General features: G+C 47.7%; 1 protein-coding gene across 1 annotated transcript in view; it reads right to left on the minus strand.

Moving 5' to 3' along the window:
* The window catches only part of LOC110536178 (single-stranded DNA-binding protein 2), a 131,850-nt gene that overhangs the window by 19,028 nt on the left and 89,633 nt on the right, over positions 1 to 23,189 (minus strand). Inside the window, exon 5 of the mRNA XM_021621782.2 lies at positions 7,448 to 7,537. Coding sequence (XP_021477457.1) covers positions 7,448 to 7,537 — 90 coding nt within the window. The remainder of the gene's footprint in view (positions 1 to 7,447; positions 7,538 to 23,189) is intronic.

Genomic DNA, 23,189 nt, shown 5'->3' on the forward strand with positions numbered 1-23,189 from the left:
AGCAGTACCATAACACACTCCTAGGGAGCAGTACAATAACACACCTCTAGGGAGCAGTACCATACCACACCCCTAGGGAGCAGTACCATAACACACCCCTAGGGAGCAGTACCATACCACACCCCTAGGGAGCAGTACCAAAACACACCCCTAGGGAGCAATACCATTACACACCTCTAGAGAGCAGTACCATACCACACCTCTAGGGAGCAGTACCATAACACAACCCTAGGGAGCAGTACCATTACACACCTCTAGGGAGCAGTACCATAACACACCTCTAGGGAGCAGTACCATAACACAACCCTAGGGAGCAGTACCAAAACACGCCCATAGGGAGCAGTACCATAACACACCTCTAGGGAGCAGTAACCTAACACAACCCTAGGGAGCAGTACCATACCACACCCCTAGGGAGCAGTACCATAACACACCTCTAGGGAGCAGTACCTTTACACACCTCTAGGGAGCAGTACCATAACACACCCCTAGGGAGCAGTACCATAACAAACCCATAGGGAGCAGTACCATAACACACCCATAGGGAGCAGTACCATAACACACCTCTAGGGAGGAGTACCATTACACACCTCTAGGGAGCAGTACCATAACACACCCCTAGGGAGCAGTACCATAACACACCTCTAGGGAGGAGTACCATTACACACCTCTAGGGAGCAGTACCATAACACACCCCTAGGGAGCAGTACCATAACACACCCCTAGGGAGCAGTACCATAACACACCCATAGGGAGCAGTACCATAACACACCCCTAGGGAGCAGTACCATAACACACCCCTAGGGAGCAGTACCATAACACACCCCTAAGGAGCAGTACCATAACACAGCCTTAGGGAGCAGTATCATAACACACCCCTAGGGAGCAGTATCATAACACACCCCTAGGGAGCAGTACCATTACACACCACTAGGGAGCAGTACCATACCACACCCATAGGGAGCAGTACAATAACACACTCCTAGGGAGCAGTACCATAACACACCTCTAGGGAGCAGTACCATAACACACCCCTAGGGAGCAGTACCATAACACACCCATAGGGAGCAGTACCATAACACACCCCTAAGGAGCAGTACAATAACACACTCCTAGAGAGCAGTACCATAACACACCTCTAGGGAGCAGTACCATAACACACCCCTAGGGAGCAGTACCATAACACACCCATAGGGAGCAGTACCATAACACACCCCTAGGGAGCAGTACCATAACACACCCCTAGGGAGCAGTACCATAACATACCAATAGGGAGCAGTACCATAACACACCCCTAGGGAGCAGTATCATAACACACCCCTAGGGAGCAGTATCATAACACACCCCTAGGGAGCAGTGCCATTACACACCACTAGGGAGCAGTACCATTACACACCCCTAGGGAGCAGTACCATAACACACCCCTAGGGAGCAGTATCATAACACACCCCTAGGGAGCAGTACCATACCACACCCCTAGGGAGCAGTACCATTACACACCTCTAGGGAGCAGTACCATTACACACCTCTAGGGAGCAGTACCATAACACACCCCTAGGGAGCAGTACCATAACACACCCCTAGGGAGCAGTACAATAACACACCTCTAGGGAGCAGTACCATACCACACCCCTAGGGAGCAGTACCATAACACACCCCTAGGGAGCAGTACCATAACACACGCCTAGGGAGCAGTACAATAACACACCCCTAGGGAGCAGTACCATTACACACCCCTAGGGAGGAGTACCATACCACACCCCTAGGGAGCAGTACCATACCACACCCCTAGGGAGCAGTATCATAACACACCCCTAGGGAGCAGTACCATAACACACCCCTAGGGAGCAGTACCATACCACACCCCTAGGGAGCAGTACCATAACACACCCCTAGGGAGCAGTACCATAACACACCCCTAGGGAGCAGTACAATAACACACCTCTAGGGAGCAGTACCATACCACACCCCTAGGGAGCAGTACCATAACACACCCCTAGGGAGCAGTATCATAACACACCCCTAGGGAGCAGTATCATAACACACCCCTAGGGAGCAGTGCCATTACACACCACTAGGGAGCAGTACCATTACACACCTCTAGGGAGCAGTACCATAACACACCCCTAGGGAGCAGTATCATAACACACCCCTAGGGAGCAGTACCATACCACACCCCTAGGGAGCAGTACCATAACACACCCCTTGGGAGCAGTACCATAACACACCCCTAGGGAGCAGTACCATTACACATCCCTAGGGAGCAGTACCATAACACACCAATAGGAAGCAGTATCATAACACATCCCTAGTGAGCAGTATCATAACACACCCCTAGGGAGCAGTACCATTACACACCCCCTAGGGAGCAGTACCATAACACACCCCTAGGGAGCAGTACCATTACACACCTCTAGGGAGCAGTACCATACCACACCCCTAGGGAGCAGTACCATTACACACCTCTAGGGAGCAGTACCATTACACACCTCTAGGGAGCAGTACCATAACACACCCCTAGGGAGCAGTACCATAACACACCCCTAGGGAGCAGTACAATAACACACCTCTAGGGAGCAGTACCATACCACACCCCTAGGGAGCAGTACCATAACACACCCCTAGGGAGCAGTACCATAACACACGCCTAGGGAGCAGTACAATAACACACCCCTAGGGAGCAGTACCATTACACACCCCTAGGGAGGAGTACCATACCACACCCCTAGGGAGCAGTACCATACCACACCCCTAGGGAGCAGTACCATAACACACCCCTAGGGAGCAGTACCATACCACACCCTTAGGGAGCAGTACCATAACACACCCCTAGGGAGCAGTACCATACCACAACCCTAGGGAGCAGTACCATACCACACCCCTAGGGAGCAGGTACCATAACACACCCCTAGGGAGCAGTACCATACCACACCCCTAGGGAGCAGTACCATTACACACCTCTAGGGAGCAGTACCATAACACACCCCTAGGGAGCAGTACAATAACACACCCCTAGGGAGCAGTACCATTACACACCCTTAGGGAGCAGTACCATACCACACCCCTAAGGAGCAGTACCATACCACACCCCTAGGGAGCAGTACCATACCACACCCCTCTAGGGAGCAGTACCATTACACACCTCTAAGGAGTAATGTTGATCTATCCATTAGTTGACGTCTAGCTCCTCTGCCACATGCTTTCCTCTCCGTTTGGATCCAAATGAAATGGTCATTGACTAATTACAAAACAGAGATGATCATGCACTATCATGTTTCAAAAGCAAATGGTCTGATGTTTAACACTTTTATTTCATCCCTTAAAAATATAAAAGGACCTAGACACTTGCGTGTCATCAGAGCACAAACAAATATGAACAAATAAGATAGCGAAAGTCCTTGGCTGCTATGATAGCCAGTTAACGTTAGCTAGGTAATGTTGGCCAACGTAAGACTAACATTAGCTACGCGATTGACCAGTTCATGCATCACAATATAAAACACTTTCTTAGACTAAACATAGCTGGCTACAGTAGCTAACGTTAGTTACTTTAAATTTAAAACTACCAAACTTTGGGAAACTAGTTATGAACCGCATAGTCAATGGTTGACCCCAAACAGGACAAACACTGCTTTTAGCTACGTTACATTTCCTCAGCTAAGAACAATCAAGACCACAACACCAACCATAGCCGAGAAAACAAATTGCTTTGTTAAGAACAGTAAGCTAATTATGAACCGCATATAGTCAATGGTTGAACCCCAAATACACATGTAAACAGAGCCTCAGTTCAATTGTGCACTGCAAGTGTGCAAATGCTAGAATCAGACAATAATCCAGACTTGACAGTAAACAAGTAAAAAGTAGTCGGGTGCACCCAGGTAAAACATCATCAGAATCATTGAGGCGATACAATTCATCTCGCCCGGGTGCCCATGTAGGTGTGTTTTGCACCTGCTGAAAGTTGATTGCATTGGAACCGGACTGCCTCCCGGGCGTGAGCCAGGTGCCCAGCTCTGTCCGACGACTTCATCGGCTCTGATGTTATTAAGCATTTGTTGTAATGAGTAGGATTCTGTGTTTTCACATGCAAAAGTGATTGATTTTGATAAAAACTCTTTATCTGCCTTCCCTCTTCGCTTTTGCCCGATGACATGATGGACCATAGCCCGGTGTACAAAGGGCCAGATTAATCAAAACCCCTCTCTGCTGTCCCCACAGTGACTGTATGTGCATACCTCAACCAGAAGCCATGGATTACAGGCAACATCTGCACTGAGCTAAAGGGTAGAGCTGCCTGTTAAGGTAAGCAGTACAATTTGGCAGATCTGCAAACACAATGTTAACTAGCCGCTGAAAAGTAGCAGGTGCATTACACATGCCAAAGGGCATCACAGTGTATTGTACAAAGTTATCTGGCGTAACAAAAGCCGATATGTCAGAAGCTCGAGAGGTCAGAGGCACCTGCCAATAACCTTTTAGCAAATCTAACTTACTAACGTAAGCAGCAGAGCCAATTCTATCAATACAGTCATCTAAGCGAGGTAGAGGAAAAGAATCAGACTTTGTAGCTTATGTGAAGGGCTCGGCGAATGTGGTTGCTGACGCTCTATCACGGGTTTACTAACTGGGGAAGTGATGGCTTTTGTTATTGCAAAACTAGGTTTGCAATTTTTGTGGTGGGCGTGTTACGTTCCCCAGTTTGTGTTGTAGTTTGTGTATTTGCATGTGTTTTATTTCAGGAAATGGCTTCCTGAAATCCCTCAAGCAGCTGATTGGTCGACTCCAGGGCTAATTGGAGAGCTGACCCCGCCCCCTCGTCAAGACACAGCTGTCTCCAGTTACATTCATTCTGAAGCTATATAAAAGTCAGTGTTCTGTTCAGGAGAGGGAGATTTTGGAGGTAGGGATTACTGAGAGAGATTTGCTGGGAGGTCATTGCAAAGCGATTGTTTGTGATAGAGATTTTGCTGAGGTCATTGCAGAGCGATTGTTTGTGACAGAGAGATTTGCTTGGAGGTCATTGCAGAGAGATTTTGCTAGAGGTTGATTTTGATGGGAGTTCATTGCTGGGAAGTTGGTATGCTTTGTGAGTTTGTTGCTCAGATAGAGCTTATTTGATGTACTTTGTTTCTTAGTTTGTTTGTGAAATTGTTTAATAATCTGTTTCATTTGTTCCCAGGGGGAAAGGGGAAGGCACCTTGGGAGTGCTTAGGCAAGAGGCCCGCGGGCATGCATATACCCGTAGTATATTCACTGTCTAGGCACACTACGTAAGACCTGGGCGGACCACCCCCTGTATTTTGGTTAGGGCACCAGGTGGTGCTAAATTAGGTAAAAGTGGTTAGGCAGGTAAGATAAGGAGAGGGGGGGGCTTTGAGATTTACTTTCTTTGCTTTGGTTCCGTCCAGCCCCTTTTCCCCATATTACCGTGTAAAGGAATAAAGTCCTAGTAAACGGTACCACATTCTGTCTGTTGTCATTCTTACTCGCACCTACAGTCCATACCTTTTTCACTTCACAGAGAGTTTAGTTGTAGCAGGGTGTTGCGTTCCCTCTTCATAGAGGTGTGCGTAACACTGCCGCTTTCAAGGAGCGGGACTCTAACCCAGAAGCTTATAAGAAATCCGACAAACCATCAAACAGGCAAAGCGTCAATGCAGGACTAAGATCGATTCGTAGTACACCGGCTCTGACGCTGGTCGGATGTGGCAGGACTTGTGGCAGGACTGGCTTCCGGGTTGGATGGCGCTGTGTTAAGAAGCAGTGCGGCATGGTTGGGTTGTGTATCGGAGGATGCATGACTTTCAACCTTCATCTCTCCCGAGCCCGTACGGGAGTTGTAGCGATGAGAGAAGATAGTAGCTACTAAAAACAATTGGATACCACAAAATTGGGGAGAAAAGTTTTCCCACAAACAAGAGTGGGAAAACAGGCTACCTAAGTATGGTTCTCAACAATTGACAGCTGCCTCTGATTGGGAACCATACCAGGCCAAACACATAGAAATATAAACACAAGAACAAAACAGAGTGCCCACCCCAACTCACGCCGTGATCAACCTAAAATAGAAACATACAAAAGGAACTAAGGTCAGGACGTGACATTCCCACAATACGTTGGGTAAATTCTGGCCCATTCCTCCTGACAGAGATGGTGTAAACCTCCAGATTTGTAGGCCTCCTTGCACGCACACGCTTTTTCAGTTCTGCCCACCAATTTTCTATAGGATTGAGGTCAGGGCTTTGTGATGGCCACTCCGATACTGTGACTTTGTTGTCCTTAAGCCATTTTGCCACAACTTTGGAAGTATGCTTGGGATCATTGTCCATTTGGAAGATCCATTTGCGACCAAGCTTTAACTTCCTGACTGATGTCTTGAGACGTTGCTTCAATATATCCACATAATTTTCCTTCCCTCATGATGCCATCTATTTTGTGAAGTGCACCAGTCCCTCCTGCAGCAAAGCACCCCTACAACATGATGCTGCCAACCCCTGTGCTTCACGGTTGGGATGGTGTTCTTCGGCTTGCAAGCCTCCCCCTTTTCCTCCAAACATAATGATGGTCATTGTTGCCAAACAGTTCTATTTTTTTTTTCTCCAAAAAGTACGATCTTTGTCCCCATGTGCAGTTGCAAACCGTAGTCTGGCTTTTTTTATGGCGGATTTGTAGCAGTGGCTTCTGTCTTGCTGAGCGGCCTTTCAGGTTATGTCGATATACGACTCGTTTTACTGTGGATATAGATACTTTTGCACCTGTTTCCTCCAGCATCTTCACAAGGTCCTTGATTTGCACTTTTCGCACCAAAGTAGGTTCATCTCTAGGAGACAGAACGCGTCTCCTTCCTGAGCGGTATGACGGCTGCGTGGTCCCATGGAGTTTATACTTGTGTACTAGTGTTTGTACAGATGAACGTGGTACCTTCAGGCATTTGGAAATTGCTCCCAAGGATGAACCAGACTTGTGGAGGTCTACAATTTTGTTTCTGAGGTCTTGGCTGATTTCTTTTGATTTTCCCATGATGTCAAGCAAAGAGGCACAGAGTTTGAAGGTAGGCCTTGAAATACATCCGCAGGTACATCTCCAATTGACTCAAATGATGTCAATTAGCTTATCAGAAGCTTCTAAAGCCATGACATCATCAAGTTGTTTAAAGGCACATTCAACTTAGTGTATGTAAACTTCTGACCCACTGGAAATGTGATACATTGAATTAGAAGTGAAATAATCTGTCTGTAAACAATTGTTGGAAATATTACTTGTGTCATGCACAAAGTAGATGTCCTAACCGACTTGCCAAAACCATAGTTTGTTGACAATAAATTTGTGGAGTGGTTGAAAATCGAGTTTTAATGATTCCAACCTAAGAGTATGTAAACTTCCGACTTCAACTGTATATACACTGTATGTATGTGTGTGTGTGTGTGTGTATGTGTGTGTGTACCTGGAAGAATCCTGGAGGTACGGGTCCCACTGGCATTCCCTCTCCTGGGGGAAGGTTGCCAAGTATGGGACTGGGAGCTGCTGCTGCACTCTGGAAGACACACACACACAAAGTCAGGTTAGGTCATGAGGATGGTGTATCAGTGAGGCGGTAACTGTTAACACGCTCATGCAGAAAAGGTCCAAAGACATCCAAAATTCCAACACCAGGAGACACTGAACCCTAGGAAAATCCATAATCCAGCCGATGACTACCTATAATCCAGCCCATGACTACAACTAATCCAGCCGCTGACTACCTATAATCCAGCCCATGACTACCTATAATACAGCCCATGAATACCTATAATCCAGCCCATGACTACATATATTCCAGGACATGACTACCTATAATCCAGCCCATGACTACATATATTCCAGGACATGACTACCTATAATCCAGCCCATGACTACCTATAATCCAGGACATGACTACCTATACCAGAATCATGTTCCGGTGCCGACAGAGATGGCCGCCTCGCTTCGCAATCCTAGGAAACTATGCAGTTTTTTGTTTTTTTACGTGTTATTTCTTACATTGGTACCCCAGGTCATCTTAGGTTTCATTACATACAGTCGAGAAGAACTACTGAATATAAGAGCAGCGTCAACTCACCATCAGTACGACCAAGAATATGACTTTCGCGAAGCGGATCCTGTGTTCTGCCTTTCACCCAGGACAACGGAATGGATCCCAGCCGGCGACCCAAAAAAACGACTTCGTAAAAGAGGGAAACAAAGCGGTCTTCTGGTCAGACTCCGGAGACGGGCACATCGCGCACCACTCCCTAGCATTCTTCTCGCCAATGTCCAGTCTCTTGACAACAAGGTTGATGAAATCCGAGCAAGGGTAGCATTCCAGAGGGACATCAGAGACTGTAACGTTCTTTGCTTCACGGAAACATGGCTCACTGGAGAGACGCTATCGGAGTCGGTGCAGCCAGCTGGTTTCTCCACGCATCGCGCCGACAGAAACAAACATATTTCTAGTAAGAAGAGGGGCGGGGGCGTATGCTTTATGGTTAACGAGACGTGGTGTGGTCACAACAACATACAGGAACTCAAGTCCTTCTGTTCACCTGATTTAGAAATCCTCACAATCAAATGTCGACCGCATTATCTACCAAGGGAATTCTCTTCGATTAGAATCACAGCCGTATATATTCCCCCCCAAGCAGACACATCGATGGCTCTGAACTAACTTTATTTGACTCTTTGCAAACTGGAATCCACATATCCTGAGGCTGCATTCATTGTAGCTGGGGATTTTAACAAGGCTAATCTGAAAACAAGACTCCCTAAATTGTATCAGCATATCGATTGTGCAACCAGGGCTGGCAAAACCTTGGATCATTGCTATTCTAACTTCCGCGACGCATAGAAGGCCCTACCCCGCTCTCCTTTCGGAAAAGCTGACCACGACTCCATTTTGTTGCTCCCTGCCTACAGACAGAAACTAAAACAAGAAGCTCCCGTGCTGAGGTCTGTTCAACGCTGGTCCGACCAATCTGATTCCACACTCCAAGACTGCTTCCATCACGTGGACTGGGATATGTTTCGTATTGCGTCAAACAACAACATTGACGAATACGCTGATTCTGTGAGCGAGTTCATTAGAACGTGCGTTGAAGATGTTGTTCCCATAGCAACGATTAAAACATTCCCAAACCAGAAACCGTGGATTGATGGCAGCATTCACGTGAAACTGAAAGCGCGAACCACTGCTTTTAATCAGGGCAAGGTGACCGGAAACATGACCGAATACAAACAGTGTAGCTATTCCCTCCGCAAGGCAATCAAACAAGCTAAGTGTCAATATAGAGACAAAGTAGAATCGCAATTCATCGGCTCAGAAACAAGAGGTATGTGGCAGGGTCTACAGTCAATCACGGATTACAAAAAGAAAACCAGCCCAGTCACGGACCAGGATGCCTTGCTCCCAGGCAGACTAAATAACTTTTTTGCCCGCTTTGAGGACAATACAGTGCCACTGACACGGCCCGCAACCAAAACATACGGACTCTCCTTCACTGCAGCCGAGGTGAGTAAAACATTTAAACGTGTTAACCCTCGCAAGGCTGCAGGGCCAGACGGCATCCCCAGCCGCGCCCTCAGAGCATGTGCAGACCAGCTGGCTGGTGTTTTTACGGACATATTCAATCAATCCCTATCCCACTCTGCTGTTCCCACATGCTTCAAGAGGGCCACCATTGTTCCTGTTCCCAAGAAAGCTAAGGTAACTGAGCTAAACGACTACCGCCCCGTAGCACTCACTTTCGTCAACATGAAGTGCTTTGAGAGACTAGTCAAGGACCATATCACCTCCACCCTACCTGACACCCTAGACCCACTCCAATTTGCTTACCGCCCAAATAGGTCCACAGACAATGCAATCTCAACCACACTGCACACTGCCCTAACCCATCTGGACAAGAGGAATACCTATGTGAGAATGCTGTTCATCGACTATAGCTCAGCATTTAACGCCATAGTACCCTCCAAACTCGTCATCAAGCTCGAGACCCTGGGTCTCGACCCCGCCCTGTGCAACTGGGTACTGGACTTCCTGAAGGGCCGCCCCCAGGTGGTGAGGGGAGGTAACAACATCTCCACCCCACTGATCCTCAACACTGGGGCCCCACAAGGGTGCGTTCTGAGCCCTCTCCTGTACTCCCTGTTCACCCACGACTGCGTGGCCACGCACGCCTCCAACTCAATCATCAAGTTTGCGGACGACACAACAGTGGTAGGCTTGATTACCAACAACGACGAGACGGCCTACAGGGAGGAGGTGAGGGCCCTGGGAGTGTGGTGTCAGGAAAATAACCTCACACTCAACGTCAACAAAACTAAGGAGATGATTCAGGAAACAGCAGAGGGAACACCCCCCTATCCACATCGATGGAACAGTAGTGGAGAGGGTAGCAAGTTTTAAGTTCCTCGGCAAACACATCACAGACAAACTGAATTGGTCCACCCACACAGCATCGTGAAGAAGGCGCAGCAGCGCCTCTTCAACCTCAGGAGGCTGAAGAAATTCGGCTTGTCACCAAAAGCACTCACAAACTTCTACAGATGCACAATCGAGAGCATCCTGTCGGGCTGTATCACCGCCTGGTACGGCAACTGCTCCGCCCACAACCGTAAGACTCTCCAGAGGGTAGTGAGGTCTGCACAACGCATCACCGGGGGCAAACTACCTGCCCTCCAGGACACCTACACCACCCGATGTCACAGGAAGGCCATAAAGATCATCAAGGACAACAACCACCGAGCCACTGCCTGTTCACCCCGCTATCATCCAGAAGGCGAGGTCAGTACAGGTGCATCAAAGCTGGGACCGAGAGACTGAAAAACAGCTTCTATCTCAAGGCCATCAGACTGTTAAACAGCCACCACTAACATTGAGTGGCTGCTGCCAACACACTGACTCAACTCCAGCCACTTTAATAATTGGAATTGATGTAAAATATATCACTAGCCACTTTAAACAATGCTACTTAATATAATATTTACATACCCTACATTATTCATCTCATATGTCTACGTATATACTGTACTCGATACCATCTACTGCATCTTGCCTATGCCGTTCTGTACCATCACTCATTCATATATCTTTATGTACATATTCTTTATCCCTTTACACTTGTGTGTATAAGGTAGTTGTTTTGGAATTGTTAGTTAGATTACTCGTTGGTTATTACTGCATTGTCGGAACTAGAAGCACAAGCATTTCGCTACACTCGCATTAACATCTGCTAACCAAATTTGATTTGATTTGATTTACAATCCAGGACATGACTACCTATAATTCAGGAAATGTCTACCTAGAATTCAGGACATGACTACCTATAATCCAGCCCATGACTACCTATAATCCAGCCCATGACTACCTATATTCCAGGACATGACTACCTATAATCCAGCCCGTGACTACCTATAATCCAGGACATGACTACCTATAATCCAGCCTATGACTATCTATAATCCAGCCCGTGACTACCTATAATCCAGCCCATGACTACCTATAATCCAGCCCATGACTACCTATAATCCAGCCCATGACAATGTATAATCCGGCCCATGACTACCTATAATCTAGCCGAAGACTACCTATATTCCAGGACATGACTACCTATAATCCAGCCCATGACTACCTATAATCCAGGACATGACTACCTATAATCCAGCCCATGACTACCTATAATCCAGGACATGACTCCCTATAATTCAGCTCATGACTCCCTATAATCCAGCTCATGACTCCCTATAATCCAGCCCATGACTACCTATAATCCAGCTCATGACTACCTATAATCCAGCTCATGACTACCTATAATCCAGCTCATACAGGAGCAGATCATAACAGTAGCCCAGTTTGTTATCATGTCGTGATCAAACGAGTCTCCCCTCCATCCTCTGTCTCTGTGGGCTCTTTCCTGTGTGTGTTCCTGACCTGGCACTGTGGCATCGTGGCAGGCCAGCCGCCCAGGTTATTTTTACTCTTTATATTGTTCTCTCTCAGACGGGTGGCGCGGGCACGTTTCACCACTGCCTTGGACTGCTTCCTGTGCTATAGTACAAACTCCCCAATACACCACCAGGCAACGGCTATGGGCAGGGAGGCAGGGAGATGGACACGGACAGGAGCGTAATTAAGGGTCAAGGTTCAGAGGTAGGGAATGGAGGCGAGATGCTGGCGGCCCGCAAAGAGGTGGTGAGTGGTCTGACACATTGGTGAGTGATAGGGAAGACAGTCTACACCCTTCCCACACACACACAGTCTCCCAAACATTACAATACCACAACTACAACCTCCACCTGTTAGTTATGGTTTCTCTGTACAGACAACATATAGGATTCTTCTAATGTATACTATCAACTGTTAATAGTCATATATAAAAAGTATCAGTATCAGCAGCTTTGTATCAAACGTGTTCCGCAAAACAATAAACACTTCAGTAAATGCAGTTTGTCTGCATATCTTCTCACTCCCTCTCTCCCTCTTCTCTGCCTCTCTCTCCACCCCTCCACACTTTCCTGTCAACTCTCTGTCGTCCTCTCTCCCCCTCCTCCTTCATCCTCTCTCTTCACCCTCTACCTCTCCCTCCTTCGGCATAGACTGTGAGACAGACCCAAACTCTGAAGTTTCCGCTGGCTGATTTTTTAGGTCAGACTGCAACACAGTTACTAATCAGAGCCAAGATAATGGCAAACTACTCCCACCCCACTGTGTTGGGACAGGACACATACAGTTCTTGTGTTGAAATTGCACTTCTCTATGTAAACAGAGTGTGTGTATTTGGCTTAAACAAATGAAGGTATGGATGGAAGGCTCAGTGGTGGAGAACATTGTTCAGGACAGGTGTGTGGCATATGTGTTTGTGTGTGTGTTCACAGTACTGCACTCTCTCTGGGAATGGTAGTGTTCTTTTCCCCTGCCTTAATTTCTCCTCTCACTCCGGATTACCCAGCATGCTTTCCACTCACTGGCAGCCTGGAGGTCTGCTGAGTCTGCCTTCTCAGAGATAGGGGGGGGGGGGGGGGGATATCTACCTGACCTGCTGACTAAGCAGCCTTTTCCAAATAAACCAACAAGAAAAACATCAAGATATTCCCTGCCCCCACTGCACATCAGCCTTCTTCACTGGGAGAAAACGACAACAACAGCCTTCCAGCCCTACGGCCGCTGCAACACACAACACAGACAGCCTCAACACAACAGCCTTCCAGCCCTACAGCTGCTGCAACACACAACACAGACAGCCTCAACACAACAGCCTTCCAGCCCTACAGCTGCTGCAACACACAACACAGACAGCCTCAACACAACAGCCTTCCAGCCCTACAGCTGCTGCAACACACAACACAGACAGCCTCAACACAACAGCCTTCCAGCCCTACAGCTGCTGCAACACACAACACAGACAGCCTCAACACAACAGCCTTCCAGCCCTACAGCTGCTGCAACACACAACACAGACAGCCTCAACACAACAGCCTTCCAGCCCTACAGCTGCTGCAACACACAACACAGACAGCCTCAACACAACAGCCTTCCAGCCCTACAGCCCCTGCAACACACAACACAGACAGCCTCAACACAACAGCCTTCCAGCCCTACAGCTGCTGCAACACACAACACAGACAGCCTCAACACAACAGCCTTCCAGCCCTACAGCCGCTGCAACACACAACACAGACAGCCTCAACACAACAGCCTTCCAGCCCTACAGCTGCTGCAACACACAACACAGACAGCCTCAACACAACAGCCTCCCAGCCCTACAGCTGCTGCAACACACAACACAGACAGCCTCAACACAACAGCCTTCCAGCCCTACAGCTGCTGCAACACACAACACAGACAGCCTCAACACAACAGCCTTCCAGCCCTACAGCTGCTGCAACACACAACACAGACAGCCTCAACACAACAGCCTCCCAGCCCTACAGCTGCTGCAACACACAACACAGACAGCCTCAACACAACAGCCTTCCAGCCCTACAGCTGCTGCAACACACAACACAGACAGCCTCAACACAACAGCCTTCCAGCCCTACAGCTGCTGCAACACACAACACAGACAGCCTCAACACAACAGCCTTCCAGCCCTACAGCTGCTGCAACACACAACACAGACAGCCTCAACACAACAGCCTTCCAGCCCTACAGCTGCTGCAACACACAACACAGACAGCCTCAACACAACAGCCTTCCAGCCCTACAGCTGCTGCAACACACAACACAGACAGCCTCAACACAACAGCCTTCCAGCCCTACATGTCATCACAGGACAACTACCACAATAGTTTTTTATTTTTGAATGAAACTACATTTCACATCGACTACAAGCACACCTTCTAAGCTTTCTTGTTAGAAACACAGTTGGTACGTCTTAGCCAAGTTGGACTGTGTGTGCTGGAGGGGGCTCAACAGTAGGTTTATGTTACTATGGTTTACAGATTAAACACAACCATTTGTGCACAGGCTCACTCCAAGAGTGAGATTAATACTGTTGTACTGTTGGACAGCATTGTTTGGTAGTGTGTACAAGTTAAGGCCTGGTGTTCTAGCACCTAACCTGTTCAAACATTGAAACCGCACACACTGATTAAGAGTCTTCAGTCTACAGTTCACACAGAACCTTGTTTACACTTTGACAAGAGCTGAGAGTAGCATTGAGATCTGAGGTATGTGTGTGGTTGTGTGCCTGAGGACTGAGGAAAGCTGAAGCAGAGGAAACACTCTGACCTCTCCTACTTAGACTATGCTAACCACCCTGTTACAGGATAACACTATGCTAACCACACTGTTACACTACGTTAACCACACTGTTATAGGGTTACACTATGCTAACCACACTGTTACATGGTTACACTACACTAACCACACTGTTACACTACGTTAACCACCCTGTTACAGGATAACACTATGCTAACCACACTGTTACACTATGTTAACCACCCTGTTACAGGATAACACTATGCTAACCACACTGTTACACTGCGTTAACCACACTGTTACAGGGTTACACTATGCTAACCACACTGTTACATGGTTACACTACACTAAAAAACACTGTTACACTACGCTAACCACACTGTTACAGGGTTACACTACGCTAACCACACTGTTACAGGTTTACACTACAGTAACCACACTGTTACACTACGCTGACCACACTGTTACAGGGTTACACTACGCTAACCACACTGTTACAGGGTTACACTACACTAACCACACTGTTACACTATGCTAACCACACTATTACAGGATTACACTATGCTAACCACACTGTTACACTATGCTAACCACACTGTTACAGGATTACATTATGCTAACCACACTGTTACAGGGTTACACTACTCTAACAACACTATTACACTACGCTAACCACACTGTTACAGGGTTACACTACTCTAACAACACTATTACACTACGCTAACCACACTGTTACACTACTCTAACCACCCTATTACAGGATTACACTACGCTAAACACCCTGTTACAGGATTACACTACGCTAACCACACTGTTACAGGATTACACTACGCTAACCACACTGTTACAGGTTTACACTACGCTAACCACCCTGTTACAGGATTACACTACGCTAACCACCCTGTTACAGGATTACACTACGCTAACCACGCTGTTACAGGATTACACTACGCTAACCACGCTGTTACAGGATTACACTACGCTAACCGCGCTGTTACAGGATTACACTACGCTAACCACACTGTTACAGGGTTACACTAACCACACTGTTACACTACGCTAAACACACTGTTACAGGGTTACACTACGCTAACCACGCTGTTACAGGATTACACTAGGCTAACCACGCTGTTACAGGATTACACTACGCTAACTACACTGTTACAGGGTTACACTAACCACACTGTTACACTACGCTAACCACACTGTTACACTACGCTAACCACACTGTTACACTATGCTAACCACACTGTTACAGGATTACACTATGCTAACCACACTGTTACACTACGCTCAGGGTTGGAGAGTAAGTGAGTACATGTAATCAATACATGCAATCTGATTAGAAAAAAACAAACTGTAATCTGTTCCGTTAAGAGCAAAAATATTATAATCAGATTAAGAATACTTTTGAAAAACTAGATGATTAATTTTAAATTCAGAAAGGATGTTTGCGAGAGAAAAAAACATTGACACATTTCTGTTTTCTCAATGACATTCAATTCAGCATTGAAAAAAGGTGCAAATTTAAGTTTGTTCCACATGAGCAAGTCAGACCACTATGATGACACACCAAATGTGTTTGATGGATAATTTTTGGCTTCTTCTAACGCCTCTTAAGGGAAAAGTAATCCAAAAGTAACGGAGTTTGGCTAATACAAAAGTTTCGTTACTGATTACAATTTGACAGGTAACTAGCTACTGTAACAGAAATACATTTAGAAAGTAACCTACCCAATCCTGACTACTCTCACCACACTGTTACTGGGTTACACTACGCCATCCGCACTGTTACAGGGTTACACTACGCGATCCACACTGTTACAGGGTTACACTACGCCATCCACAATGTTACAGGGTTACACTACGCTAACCACACTGCTACAGGGTTACACTGTGCTAACCACATTGTTATAGTTACACTACGCCATCCACACTGTTACACTACGCCATCCACACTGTTACAGGGTTACACTGTGCTAACCACATTGTTATAGAGTTACACTACGCCATCCACACTGTTACAAGGTTACACTGTGCTAACCACATTGTTATAGAGTTACACTACGCCATCCACACTGTTACAGAGTTACACTGTGCTAACCACATTGTTATAGAGTTACACTACGCCATACACACTGTTACAGGGTTACACTACGCTAACCACACTGTTACAGGGTTACACTGTGCTAACCACATTGTTATAGAGTTACACTACGCCATCCACACTGTTACACTATGCCATCCACACTGTTACAGGGTTACACTACGCTAACCACACTGTTACAGGGTTACACTGTGCCAACCACATTGTTATAGAGTTACACTACGCCATCCACACTGTTACAGGGTTACACTGTGCTAACCACATTGTTATAGAGTTACACTACGCCATCCACACTGTTACAGGGTTACACTGTGCCAACCACATTGTTATAGAGTTACACTACACCATACACACTGTTACAGGGTTACACTACGCTAACCACACTGTTACAGGGTTACACTGTGCTAACCACATTGTTATAGAGTTACACTACGCCATCCACACCGTTACAGGGTTACACTGTGCCAACCACATTGTTATAGAGTTACACTACGCCATACACACTGTTACAGGGTTACACTACGCTAACCACACTGTTACAGGGTTACACTGTGCTAACCACATTGTTATAGTTACACTACGCCATCCACACTGTTACAGGGTTACACTGTGCTAACCACATTGTTATAGAGTTACACTACGCCATCCACACTGTTACACTACGCCATCCACACTGTTACACTACGCCATCCACACTGTTACACTACGCCATCCACACTGTTACACTACGCCATCCACACTGTTACACTACGCCATCCACACTGTTACACTTCGCCATCCACACTGTTACACTACGCCATCCACACTGTTACACTACGCCATCCACACTGTTACACTACGCCATCCACACTGTTACACTTCGCCATCCACACTGTTACACTACGCCATCCACACTGTTACAGGGTTACACTGTGCTAACCACATTGTTATAGAGTTACACTACGCCATCCACACTGTTACACTACGCCATCCACACTGTTACACTACGCCATCCACACTGTTACACTACGCCATCCACACTGTTACACTTCGCCATCCACACTGTTACACTACGCCATCCACACTGTTACACTACGCCATCCACACTGTTACACTTCGCCATCCACACTGTTACACTACGCCATCCACACTGTTACACTACGCCATCCACACTGTTACACTACGCCATCCACACTGTTACACTTCGCCATCCACACTGTTACACTACGCCATCCACACTGTTACAGGGTTACACTGTGCTAACCACATTGTTATAGAGTTACACTACGCCATCCACACTGTTACACTACGCCATCCACACTGTTACACTACGCCATCCACACTGTTACACTACGCCATCCACACTGTTACACTTCGCCATCCACACTGTTACACTACGCCATCCACACTGTTACAGGGTTACACTACGCTAACCACACTGTTACAGGGTTACACTGTGCTAACCACATTGTTATAGAGTTACACTACACCATCCACACTGTTACACTATGCTAACCTCACTGTTACAGGGTTACACTATGTTAACCACATTGTTACAGGGTTACACTATGTTAACCACATTGTTACAGGGTTACACTATGTTAACCTCACTGTTACAGGGTTACACTATGCTAACCACACTGTTACAGGGTTACACTATGCTAACCACATTGTTATAGAGTGACACTACGCCATCCTCTGTTACAGCTTGGCACGCCTGTATTTGGGGAGTTTCTACCATTCTTCTCTGCAGATCCTCTCAAGCTCTGTCATGTTGGATGGGGAGCATCGCTGCACAGCTATTTTTAGGTCTCTCCAGAGATGTTCGATCAGGTTTAAGTCCGGCCTCTGGCTGGGCCCTCAAGGACATTCAGAGACTTGTCCTGAAGCCACTCCCGCGTTGTCTTGGCTGTGTGGCTTGGGTTGTTGTCCTCTTTTAAGGTGAACTTTAGCACCAGTCTGAGGTCCCGAGTGCTCTGGAGAAGGTTTTCCTCAAGGATCGCTCTGCATTTTGCTCCGTTCATCTTTCCCTCGATCCTGACTAGTCTCTCAGTCCCTGCCGCTGAAAAACATCCCCACAGCATAATGCTGCCACCACCATGCTTCACCGTAGGGATGGTGCCAGATTTCCTCCAGACGTGAAGCTTGGCATTCAGGCCAAAAAGTTAAATGTTGGTTTCATCAGACCAGAGAATCTTGTTTCCTTTAGGAGTCCTTTAGGTGCCTTTTGGCAAACTCCAAACGCGCTGTCATGTGCCCTTTACTGAGGAGTGGCTTCCGTCTGGCCACTCTACCATAAAATCCTGATTGATGGAGTGCTGCAGAGATGGTTGTCCTTCTGGAAGGTTCTCCCATCTCCACAGAGGAACTTTGGAACTCTGTCAGAGTGGCCATCGGGTTCTTGGTCACCTCCCTGACCAAGACCCTTCTCCCCGATTGCCCAGTTTGGCCAGGCGGTCAGCTCTAGTAAGAGTCTTGATGGTTCCAATATTCTTCCATTTAAGAACGATGGAACCACTGTGTTCTTGGGGACCTTCAATGCGGCAGAACTGTTTTGGTACCCTTCCCCAGACCTGTGCCTCAACACAATCTTGTCTCAGAGCTCTACAGACAATTCCTTCAACCTCATGGCTTGAACTGTCAACAATGGCACATAATATAGACAGGTCATGTCCAATCAATTGAATTTACCACAGGTGGACTCCAATCAAGTTGTAGAAACATCTCAAGAATGATCAATGGAAACAAGCTGCACCTGAGCTTCATTTCAAGTTTATACATTTTAATACATTTGCAAAAAAATCCAACATCTGTTTTGCTTTGTCAACATGGGGTATTGTGTGTAGATTGATGAGGGAAAAATGAATTCAATCAATCAAATCATTTTAGAACAAGCTACAGTATAACGTAACAAAATGTGGAAAGAGTCAAGGTGTCTGAATACTTTCCGAATGCACTGCATCTTACTTTCTATCTATCTTTCTCATTCCTTATTAATCTAAAGCTGTTACTTTCAATATTTTTTTATTCATAACTCTAGTTAGTAGCACTGTTCTGTGTACCTGCATTCTTTGCTTGTGCTTGTGTGTCTCCGTGTGTGTGTGTGTGTGTGTGTGTCAGGGGAGAGTGGTGTTCTCAGGAGTGTTCCACCACTGGGAGGGAGGAACTCATGTCTGCTGATTACAGAAGAGACTGAAGAGACGTGAGTGGAATCCCAAAACACTGTCATCTCTGTCTCTCAGCCTCAGTGTCTGGATCCCTCTGTCGGTCTCAACACCAGCTCACACAGCCCAACCGTCTCACTCTGTTTCACTCTTCTTTCCATACAACCTCACTCTGTCTCACTCTAACTTGCCTCATCCTGTATCTCTTCTTCTCTCCCTTTGTCACTTCACAATGTCTCACGCTATCTCCCTCAGTCTCAATCCCTGTCATCCTGCCTCTCTCTTTTTCTCTCACTCTCTCGCTCACCCACTATCACTTTCACTCACTCTGCTGCCATCTGTTTGTCTGGCTATAGAATGATTGGAAGCTTCGACAAAAACAGTGTGTAAATGGAATGCAACACTGTATCTACAAACAGGCTGACAAACAAGTCTTGTGTGATCTCCATTCTACAGTTTTTTCACCAGAGAGGAAGGCTAGTTAGGAAGTCTGCAGCCAGACAGAAGTTCTGGTAAACATGCCTGGGAGGGAAAGGTGGGGGGTGGAGACGGATAGACAGGGAGGGAAAGGTGGGGGGTGGAGACGTATAGACAGGGAGGGAAAGGTGGGGGTGGAGACAGATAGACAGGGAGAGAAAGGTGGGGGATGGAGACGGATAGACAGGGAGGGAAAGGTGGGGGTGGAGACAAATAGACAGGGAGGGAAAGGTGGGGGGTGGAGACGGATAGACAGGGAGGGAAAGGTGGGGGTGGAGACAGATAGACAGGGAGAGAAAGGTGGGGGATGGAGACGGATAGACAGGGAGGGAAAGGTGGGGGTGGAGACAAATAGACAGGGAGAGAAAGGTGGAGGTGGAGACAGATAGACAGGGAGGGAAAGGTGGGGGTGGAGACAGATAGACAGGGAGAGAAAGGTGGGGGTGGAGACAGATAGACAGGGAGGGAAAGGTGGGGGTGGAGACAGATAGACAGGGAGGGAAAGGTGGGGGGTGGAGACGGATAGACAGGGAGGGAAGGGTGGGGGGTGGAGACGGATAGACAGGGAGGGAAAGGTGGGGGTGGAGACAGATAGACAGGGAGGGAAAGGTGGGGGTGGAGACGGATAGACAGGGAGGGAAAGGTGGGGGGTGGAGACGGATAGACAGGGAGGGAAAGGTGGGGGGTGGAGACGGATAGACAGGGAGGGAAAGGTGGGGGTGGAGACAGACAGGGAGGGAAAGGTGGGGGTGGAGACAGATACACAGGGAGAGAAAGGTGGGGGGTGGAGACAGATAGACAGGGAGGGAAAGGTGGGGGGTGGAGACGGATAGACAGGGAGGGAAAGGTGGGGGTGGAGACAGATAGATAGGGATGGAAAGGTGGGGGTGGAGACAGATAGACAGGGAGAGAAAGGTGGAGGGTGGAGACGGATAGACAGGGTGAGAAAGGGGGTGGGGGGGTGGGTGGTGACGGATAGACAGGGAGAGAAAGGGGGTGGTGGTGGGTGGAGACGGATAGACAGGGAGAGAAAGGGGGTGGGGGGGTGGGTGGAGACGGATAGACAGGGAGAGAAAGGGGGTGGGGAGTGGGTGGAGACGGATAGACAGGGAGGGAAAGGGGGTGGGGGAATGGGTGGAGACGGATAGACAGGGAGAGAAAGGGGATGGGGAGTGGGTGGAGACGGATAGACAGGGAGGGAAAGGGGGTGGGGGGGGTGGGTGGAGACGGATAGACAGGGAGGGAAAGGGGGTGGGTGGAGACGGATAGACAGGGAGGGAAAGGGGGTGGGGGGGTGGGTGGAGACGGATAGACAGGGAGAGAAAGGGGGTGGGGGGGTGGGTGGAGACGGATAGACAGGGAGGGAAAGGGGGTGGGGGAATGGGTGGAGACGGATAGACAGGGAGAGAAAGGGGATGGGGAGTGGGTGGAGACGGACAGACAGGGAGAGAAAGGGGGTGGGGGGGTGGGTGGAGACTGATAGACAGGGAGGGAAAGGGGGTGGGGGGGGGTGGAGACGGATAGACAGGGAGGGAAAGGGGGTGGTGGTGGGTGGAGACAGATAGACAGGGAGGGAAAGGGGGTGGGGGGGGGTGGAGACGGATAGACAGGGAGGGAAAGGGGGTGTGGGTGGGTGGAGACGGATAGACAGGGAGGAAAGGGGGGGTGGACAGAGGTGAGAGAAGAGAGTGAGAGATGGAAAGAGGGAGTCAGGGAGAGAAAGAGTGGGACAGGGTATGTGTGTGTGTGTGTTGTGTGTAGTCTTACTGGTCTCAAGGCCAACATTAACACAGGAAATACAAATGACACAGCACAGGAAGGAACTCACTAACAGCTCCCTCCCTCCCGCCCTGCCCTCGACCCCCACTTCTCTTTCTCACTCCCTCCATCCTCTCAAATGCCATTAGTCCCCTTCCTGAATGAGGGAGGAGGAAATGGAGAAAAGATGCTACTCTGCATGAAAAACACACACACTAATGCACATCTGGGTTTGGTGGGTCTGAATAGATTTCTTTAGAGGAAAACAACCTGGTGTAAATAAGAGTATCAAGTTACGATTTGGTAATGATTTGGTAATTACTCTGTACACTAATGGTGTGTGTGTGTAAATGTGCATGTGCGTATGCACGTTGGTGCAGTTTCTTAGAACTGTACTGAGAATGGAAACCAGTAGTGGTGAAAAACAAACTTGAAGACTAAGCCAGGAGGGAAAAGGTTGTACTTGTCTGAAAGATGAGAATAGTTTCTCTGCTTTTACCATGCATTATTCACCGTCTCCCATGGCAACCAGAGACATTTCAGCACACTCCACTATTCACTCCTGAGCCTGCGCACGCTTGCTGCCCAACTCACTTATCAATTTCAGGTCAAGGTTTATAATCGCACCCTGACATTCACAGTTCCCCACCCAAAATACTGTACACTTCTTTTACTTAGGGAGAGTGAGATAGTGTATCTACTCCCCACGAGAGGAGCCTTCTCTAACCCCTTCACGAGGTGTGTGTGTGCGTGCATGTATAGCAAATAGAGATGTGTGAAACTTACTCAGCCTTAAAGATGCACTATTGTCACGGACGTCGTCGCGGAAATGACCGGACCAAGGTGCAGCATGGTCAGCGTACATTTTCCTTTATTTATGTAAATGTCGCCAACAAAACAAGAAACAAAGAAACGACCGTGAAGCTTACTAGGGCTGTAGTGCCACTAACAAAGACAACTACCCACTAAATACAAAGGAAAAAAGGCTGCC

Source organism: Oncorhynchus mykiss, chromosome 11, assembly GCF_013265735.2.
Source record: "Oncorhynchus mykiss isolate Arlee chromosome 11, USDA_OmykA_1.1, whole genome shotgun sequence".
NCBI lineage: Eukaryota > Metazoa > Chordata > Actinopteri > Salmoniformes > Salmonidae > Oncorhynchus > Oncorhynchus mykiss.